General features: G+C 45.3%; 1 protein-coding gene across 1 annotated transcript in view; it reads right to left on the minus strand.

Annotated features, from left to right (window-relative positions):
- The window catches only part of LOC114552021 (alpha-mannosidase 2x), a gene marked incomplete at its 3' end in the record, with an annotated part of 26,808 nt that extends 18,137 nt beyond the window's left edge, over nucleotides 1–8,671 (minus strand). Inside the window, exons 1-5 of the mRNA XM_028572746.1 lie at nucleotides 8,468–8,671; nucleotides 5,393–5,537; nucleotides 4,987–5,196; nucleotides 1,126–1,270; nucleotides 330–417 (exon numbers count right to left, since the gene is read on the minus strand). Of these exons, the coding sequence (XP_028428547.1) occupies nucleotides 330–417; nucleotides 1,126–1,270; nucleotides 4,987–5,196; nucleotides 5,393–5,530 (581 nt within the window). The remainder of the gene's footprint in view (nucleotides 1–329; nucleotides 418–1,125; nucleotides 1,271–4,986; nucleotides 5,197–5,392; nucleotides 5,538–8,467) is intronic.
- Nucleotides 8,672–8,941: the final 270 nt, after the last annotated feature.

Here is an 8,941-nt window from a genome sequence, read left to right on the forward strand (position 1 = left end):
TAACTCATCATCCTCCTGACAAAAAGGAAACAAAAAAGTGGACAAAAAGGCAACAAACATACATTATTAATAAATCATCTTCAAAAACCTGCAGAGACTCAAACATCCTCTCTATAACACCTTTTACATCATTCCTTATTTATTCCTTCCTTCCCTTTTCTTTCCATCTTTGCCTCCGTTATTCCATCCTTCTTTCCTTCCCACGTATGTTTTCTAGTTTCTTCAGTACTGCTGTGTAATAGTGTAATATCTCTGTAAATGATAGAGTGTGGTCTAGACCTGCTGTCCTGAGATAATCGGACACTATGAATGAAGCTGAAGAGGAGTACCTGCTGTCTTCACTCAGTTTGATCAGCATGTTGTCCAGAATGTGTTTGGTCTGGTCCTCATAATACCTGTCAAATGTCTTCAACCAGCCTGAAACACACACACACACACACACACACACACACACACACACACACAGTTATGACTTTATTTAAATGTAGTAATTCATATCTTCCTGTTGCACGTGTGTGTGTGTGTGTGTGTGTGTGTGTGTGTGTGTGTGTGTGTGTGTGTGTTTCTCTGGGTGTCTTTGTGTGTGTGTGTGTGTGTGTGTGTGTGTGTGTGTGTGTGTGTGTGTGTCTGTGTGGTTTGTGTGTCTGTGTGTGTGTGTCTCACCTGGGTCATTGTGTGAATGAGGAACTGTGTGTGTGTGTGTGTGTGTTTCTCTGGGTGTCTGTGTGTGTGTGTGTGTGTGTGTGTGTGTGTATGTGTGTGTGTGTGTGTCTGTGTGTGTGTATATGTCTGTGTGTGTGTGTGTGTCTCTGTGTGTGCGTGTGTGTCTCACCTGGGTCCTTGTGTGAATGGGGAACTGTGTGTGTGTGTGTGTGTGTGTGTGTGTGTGTGTGTGTGTGTGTGTGTGTGTGTGTGTCTCACCTGGGTCATTGTGTGAATGGGGAACTGTGTGTGTGTGTGTGTGTGTGTGTGTGTGTGTGTGTGTGTGTGTGTGTGTGTGTCTCACCTGGGTCATTGTGTGAATGAGGAACTCTGTGTGTGTGTGTGTGTGTGTGTGTGTGTGTGTGTGTGTGTGTGTGTGTGTGTGTGTGTGTGTGTGTGTGTGTGTGTGTGTGTGTGTCTTACCTGGGTCATTGTGTGAATGGGGAACCAGGAAAACTTCCAGCGGCTGCTCGTCCCACTCGTTGCCTTGGTAACGGATATCAAAGCCTTGTTTCCAGGCGCCCCCGTCGGGGTTATCGAAGGGCAGGAGGTCGTACACATCCAGCAGCTGCAACCATTCAAATACTCAAATACTTTATATACTTCAACAAGTACTCCGTACCTTCAGTACTACGCTCTGATGGCTTAATCATACTGAACATTACCAAACGTTACGGTTTGGAGAGTCATTTCTATTGGTCAATACATTATTATTAGGGGCGTTGAATATACACCAGAGAGGGAGGGGGGTCTCTAGCTCCCCCAGTAGAGCCTGAGCTCCATGTAGAGTCCTTTACGGTGGCCCGGGGTAGAATCTGACCTGCTGCCCTTTGCTGCGTGTCCTCCCCATCTCTCTCCCCCCTCTCCTGTCTTTCCACTGTCTAATAAAAGGGAAAACCCCCAAAAATAATATTAAAAAAAATCAAATAATAATATACACCAAATAAATTACATAAAGTCTTTGAAAAAAGTCAAAACAGGTCTGAAACAAATTGTTGAAAAATCAACAAATAAAAACAAAAACATATTACAGCTACTGTTGTTATCATGTAACTACTGTTGTTAGAGTGCAGCTACTGTTAGCATGCAGCTGTTGTTAGCGTGCAGCTGTTGTTAGCGTGCAGCTGTTGTTAGCGTGCAGCTGTTGATAGCGTGCAGCTGTTGATAGCGTGCAGCTGTTGATAGCGTGCAGCTAATGTTGATAGCGTGCAGCTACTGTTGATAGCGTGCAGCTACTGTTGATAGCGTGCAGCTACTGTTGATAGCGTGCAGCTACTGTTGATAGCGTGCAGCTGCTGTTGATAGCGTGCAGCTGTTGATAGCATGCAGCTGTTGATAGCATGCAGCTGTTGATAGCATGCAGCTGTTGTTAGCATGCAGCTGTTGTTAGCATGCAGCTGTTGTTAGCATGCAGCTGTTGTTAGCGTGCAGCTACTGTTGATAGCGTGCAGCTACTGTTGATAGCGTGCAGCTGTTGTTAGCATGCAGCTGTTGTTAGCATGCAGCTGTTGTTAGCATGCAGCTGTTGTTAGCATGCAGCTGTTGTTAGCATGCAGCTGTTGATAGCATGCAGCTGTTGATAGCATGCAGCTGTTGATAGCATGCAGCTGTTGATAGCGTGCAGCTGTTGATAGCATGCAGCTGTTGATAGCATGCAGCTGTTGATAGCGTGCAGCTACTGTTGATAGCGTGCAGCTACTGTTGATAGCGTGCAGCTACTGTTGATAGCGTGCAGCTACTGTTGATAGCGTGCAGCTACTGTTGATAGCGTGCAGCTGTTGTTAGCGTCCAGCAGCTGTTGTTAGCGTCCAGCAGCTGTTGTTAGCGTCCAGCAGCTGTTGATAGCGTGCAGCTACTGTTGTTAGCATGCAGCTGTTGTTAGCGTCCAGCTGTTGTTAGCGTCCAGCTGTTGTTAGCGTCCAGCAGCTGTTGTTAGCATGCAGCTGTTGATAGCATGCAGCTGTTGATAGCGTGCAGCTGTTGATAGCATGCAGCTGTTGTTGATAGCATGCAGCTGTTGTTGATAGCATGCAGCTGTTGTTGATAGCATGCAGCTGTTGTTGATAGCATGCAGCTGTTGATAGCGTGCAGCTACTGTTGATAGCGTGCAGCTACTGTTGTTAGCGTGCAGCTGTTGTTAGCGTGCAGCTGTTGTTAGCGTGCAGCTGTTGTTAGCATGCAGCTGTTGTTAGCATGCAGCTGTTGTTAGCATGCAGCTACTGTTGATAGCGTGCAGCTACTGTTGATAGCGTGCAGCTACTGTTGATAGCGTGCAGCAGTTGATAGCGTGCAGCGGTTGTTAGCGTGCAGCGGTTGTTAGCATGCAGCGGTTGTTAGCATGCAGCTGTTGATAGCATGCAGCTGTTGATAGCATGCAGCTGTTGATAGCGTGCAGCTGTTGATAGCGTGCAGCTGTTGATAGCGTGCAGCTGTTGATAGCGTGCAGCTGTTGATAGCGTGCAGCTGTTGATAGCGTGCAGCTACTGTTGTTAGCGTGCAGCTGCTGTTGTTAGCGTGCAGCTACTGTTGTTAGCGTGCAGCTACTGTTGATAGCGTGCAGCTACTGTTGATAGCGTGCAGCTACTGTTGATAGCGTGCAGCTACTGTTGATAGCGTGCAGCTGTTGTTGATAGCGTGCAGCTGTTGATAGCGTGCAGCTGTTGATAGCGTGCAGCTGTTGATAGCGTGCAGCTGTTGATAGCGTGCAGCTGTTGTTAGCGTGCAGCTGTTGTTAGCGTGCAGCTGTTGATAGCGTGCAGCTGTTGTTAGCGTGCAGCTGTTGATAGCGTGCAGCTGTTGATAGCGTGCAGCTGTTGATAGCGTGCAGCTACTGTTGATAGCGTGCAGCTACTGTTGTTAGCGTCCAGCTGTTGTTAGCGTCCAGCTGTTGTTAGCGTCCAGCTGTTGTTAGCGTCCAGCAGCTGTTGTTAGCATGCAGCTGTTGATAGCATGCAGCTGTTGATAGCATGCAGCTGTTGATAGCATGCAGCTGTTGTTGATAGCATGCAGCTGTTGTTGATAGCATGCAGCTGTTGTTGATAGCGTGCAGCTGTTGTTGATAGCGTGCAGCTGTTGTTGTTAGCGTGCAGCTGTTGTTAGCGTGCAGCTGTTGTTAGCGTGCAGCTGTTGTTAGCGTGCAGCTGTTGATAGCGTGCAGCTGTTGATAGCGTGCAGCTGTTGATAGCATGCAGCTGTTGTTAGCATGCAGCTGTTGTTAGCATGCAGCTGTTGTTGATAGCATGCAGCTGTTGTTGATAGCATGCAGCTGTTGTTGATAGCATGCAGCTGTTGTTGATAGCATGCAGCTGTTGTTAGCGTGCAGCTACTGTTGATAGCGTGCAGCTGTTGATAGCGTGCAGCTGTTGATAGCGTGCAGCTGTTGATAGCGTGCAGCTGTTAGCGTGCAGCTGTTAGCGTGCAGCTGTTGTTGATAGCATGCAGCTGTTGTTGATAGCATGCAGCTGTTGTTGATAGCATGCAGCTGTTGTTGATAGCATGCAGCTGTTGTTGATAGCATGCAGCTGTTGATAGCGTGCAGCTACTGTTGTTAGCATGCAGCTGTTGTTAGCGTGCAGCTGTTGTTAGCGTGCAGCTGTTGTTAGCGTGCAGCTGTTGTTAGCGTGCAGCTGTTGATAGCATGCAGCTGTTGATAGCATGCAGCTGTTGTTGATAGCATGCAGCTGTTGTTGATAGCATGCAGCTACTGTTGATAGTATGCAGCTGCTGTTGTTAGCATGCAGCTGCTGCTGTTAGCATGCAGCTACTGTTGATAGCATGCAGCTACTGTTGATAGCATGCAGCTACTGTTGATAGCATGCAGCTACTGTTGATAGCATGCAGCTGCTGTTGATAGCATGCAGCTGCTGCTGTTAGCATGCAGCTAGTGTTGTTAGCATGTAGCTACGGTTGTCAGCACGTAGCTACTGTTGTTAGCACGTAGCTACAGTTGTCAGCACGTAGCTACTGTTGTCAGAAAGTAGGTACTGTTGTTAGCACGTAGGTACTGTTGTTAGCATGGGGCTACTGTTGTAGCAGAGAGAGAATACCAAGAGTGTGCAGAGCTGTCATCAAAGCTAAAGGTGACTACTCTGAAGAATCTAAAACATATTCTGGTTTGTTTTAACACTTTTTGTTTACTATTATCATTCCAAATGTGTTCCTTCATAGTTTTGATGTCTTTAATATGAATCTACAATGTAGGAAATAATACAAATGAATTAAAACCATTGATTGAGATGGTACTGTATGCTAAGCTAACCTTAGTCTATACTATGCTAAGCTAACCTGCACTTCATCGGTTCCCTCCTTTATCTCTTCGGCCAATCGGCAACCAGGCAGCTGGCGGGCGGAGCCTGAACTGCCGTTGGCCCCTCGTCCTTTTTCCCATGATGCTTTGCGTTGGATCAGAGTGTCCCGCAGCGTAGCAACCAGACGGTTGTTGTTGCTAAGGAGAAGCTCCAACCTTTCAATCTTCTGCTGGAGGAGGGACAAATCCTGCACACAAACATGCTGATTGGTTACACAAACACAATCAATAAAGGTTTCTGATTAGAGTACTTCCATTTATGAATGTGCCATTTAGACAGTTTAATACTAAGGTTAATAATATTATCCTGATTTGAAGAAGGCTAATTTGTGAAAAACAATATGTGTTCAAAACAAAAAGGGAGAAATTTGGGTGGTGACTCACTTCTTCCTGTCCATTAGGCTTATCCATGTGCTGCTTAAGCTCCGCCCCCTGCATCAGCTCCAACATCCGGTACAGTGACATCACAGCGACGCAGAAGATCCCGCCCCCCAGGACGGCCAGCATCCGACTCTTCTTCATCCCTCAACTAAAGGAAAAATGCAAAGACTCATGTCTGCCCCGAAATCCCCATCACCAAACCCACCAGACTCCATGTAAATAATCAGGACTTTTAGCGTGTATAGAGCCAGCATATCTCCACCAGACTCCATGTAAATAATCAGGACTTTTAGCGTGTATAGAGCCAGCATATCTCCACCAGACTCCATGTAAATAATCAGGACTTTTAGCGTGTATAGAGCCAGCATATCTCCACCAGACTCCATGTAAATAATCAGGACTTTTAGCGTGTATAGAGCCAGCATATCTCCACCAGACTCCACGTAAATAATCAGGACTTTTAGCGTGTATAGAGCCAGCATATCTCCACCAGACTCCATGTAAATAATCAGGACTTTTAGCGTGTATAGAGCCAGCATATCTCCACCAGACTCCATGTAAATAATCAGGACTTTTAGTGTGTATAGAGCCAGCATACAGTGGGGGAAATAAGTATTTGACCCCTTGCTGATTTTGCAGGTTTGCCCACTTACAAAGAATGCAAAAATCTACAATTGTAATCATATGTACATTCTAACAGTGAAAGACAGAATCCCTAAGAAAATTCCAGAAAATCACATCATATGAATTTATTAAAATTGATAACCATCTGATGAGGAAAAACAAGTATTTGACCCCCTGGACAAACAGCAAGTATTCTGGCTCCTACAAGCCAATTAGTCTTTCTTTAAGACACAGCCCCAATCCGAACCAATTATCTACATCAAATACACCTGCCTCACCTCGTTACCTGTATAAAAGACACCCAAACAACCAGCATCCAACATCACCACCATGGGCAAGACCAAAGAGCTTTCTACGGACATCAGGGACAAGATTGTTGATCTGCACAAGGCTGGGATGGGCTACAAGAGAATCAGAAAGCAACTTGGAGAGAAAAGATCAACTGTTGGTGCAGTTATCAGGAAATGGAAGAAGCACCACACCACCGCCAACCTCCTCGATCTGGGCCTCCACACAAGATCTTGCCTCGTGGGGTGTCCCTGATCATGCGAACGGTGAGGAATCATCCCAAAACCACAAGGGGGAACTGATGAATCAACTGAAGGCAGCTGGGACCACAGTTACAAAAAAAGAAACGGTTGGTAACACACTACGCCCGTCATGGATTGAAATCCTGCAGCGCACGCAAGGTCCCCCTGCTCAAGAAGAAACATGTACAGGCCCGCATGAAGTTCGCCATTCACCACCTGGACGACTCAGAAGAGGCCTGGAAGAAGGTGATGTGGTCAGATGAGACCAAAATAGAACTTTTGGCCTCCACTCAACTCGTCGTGTTTGGAGGGCAAAGAACACCGAGTACAACCCAAAGAACACCATCCCCACCGTCAAGCATGGTGGTTGCAACATCATGCTTTGGGGTGCTTTTCAGCCAAGGGGACGGGACAACTCCATCGTATTGAGGGGAGGATGGACGGGCCATGTATCGTGGAATTCTGGACCGACATCTCCTTCCCTCAGTGAGAGAGCTGAAGATGGGTCGAGGATGGGTGTTTCAGCACGACAACGACCCTAAGCACACCGCCAAAGCAACAAAAGAGTGGCTGAAGAAGAAGCACATCAAGGTTCTGGAGTGGCCTAGCCAGTCTCCAGACCTGAACCGATTGAAAATCTTTGGAGGGAGCTTAAAATTTGAGTTGCCAGGCGACAACCTCGGAACCTGAATGATTTGGAGGCTGTCTGCAGGGAGGTGGGCCAACATCCCTGCCGAAATGTGCACAAACCTTGTCACCAACTATAAAAACCGTTTGACATCTGTGCTGGCCAATAATGGCTTTTCTACAAAATATTAACATGCTGTTTGTCCAGGGGGTCAAATACTTGTTTTTCCTCATCAGATGGTTATCAATTTTAATAAATTCATATGATGTGATTTTCTGGAATTTTCTTTGGGATTCTGTCTTTCACTGTTAGAATGTACATATGATTAAAATTGTAGATTTTTGCATTGTTTGTAAGTGGGCAAACCCGCAAAATCAGCAAGGGGTCAAATACTTATTTCCCCCACTGTATCTCCACATGTAAATTGAATGAAGTGTGTTTTACGATGATAAAAATCCTGATTATTTACATGGTGGATGTAACTAAAGCGCTTACAGACTCAGATTATTATTCTAAGTGTCTGACAACATTATGGGATGGATCCCTACAGAGATAGACCTTTTAGTTAAAGAGCAAGATCCTTTTAGTTCAACATGAAACAGCCCCGAAATCACCATCACCAAACTACACCAGACTCCATGTAAATAATCAGGACTTTTATCATTGTAAAACACACTTCATTCAAAGTGGACAGAAACTAAATAAAACTACCAAAAGCCGTCTTGGTTCATCTTTCCACTGTTCCAACAATCACCACTCTGGTTTGGTTGAAATAAACCCTTAATTCACCCATTTACATGTGGAGATATGCTGGCTCTATACATGCTAAATGTCCTGATTATTTACATGGAGTCTGGTGGAGATATGCTGGCTCTATACACGCTAAAAGTCCTGATTATTTACATGGAGTCTGGTGGAGATATGCTGGCTCTATACACGCTAAAAGTCCTGATTATTTACATGGAGTCTGGTGGAGATATGCTGGCTCTATACATGCTAAAAGTCCTGATTATTTACATGGAGTCTGGTGGAGATATGCTGGAGTCTGGTGGCTTTGGTGATTTCGGGGCTGTTTCATGTTAACTGAAGCTGTCAGTAGTAAAAAGAATTTAAACACAACTCTAAAACAAAGTTAAAGTCAAACGTACTTTTAATATTTCCGTTTTATAAAGAAATAAACAAATTAAAACGAAATATTTTGCGTAATTTATTCTGTTGGGTGAACTAATTAAGCCTCCTGTAGGTCAACCAGCTGTAAAGATAGAATTAATAAAACTATATATTTTAAACTCAAACCTTTCAGACAGGACTTCCGCGTTGGACAAACGGCCACAGGTCTCGCGCTCCAGAGTGTCTCGTGCTGTTTGTCACCTGCTCTGTGACGTGGCAGTCTGTCTTCAGTTCGCCGCGAAGAACAGAAATAAAACATTAAAGGTTTTTAGTTTATTAAAAGTTCAATAAAGTTTGTGGGTCGATCTGCAGCACAAGCTCTCAGCCTGCTGCGCATGCGCCCTGCTGTTTATATTTCTTCCGCTGGTTTAGCTGACTCAGCGCTGCACAGAACTTCCGGTCATAAACAAACAATATAGGTCAACTTCTTCAGAGTAGAGTGTGTGTGTGTGTGTGTGTGTGTGTGTGTGTGTGTGTGTGTGTGTGTGTGTGTGTGTGTGTGTGTGTGTGTGTGTGTGTGTGTGTGTGTGTGTGTGTGTGTAAATGTGGGTGTGTAACGTATAAAACTAAATAATATAAATAAGAAAGAAGAGGGGACAG

This window comes from Perca flavescens, unplaced genomic scaffold (genome assembly GCF_004354835.1).
Source record: "Perca flavescens isolate YP-PL-M2 unplaced genomic scaffold, PFLA_1.0 EPR50_1.1_unplaced_scaf_53, whole genome shotgun sequence".
Taxonomy (NCBI): Eukaryota; Metazoa; Chordata; class Actinopteri; order Perciformes; family Percidae; genus Perca; species Perca flavescens.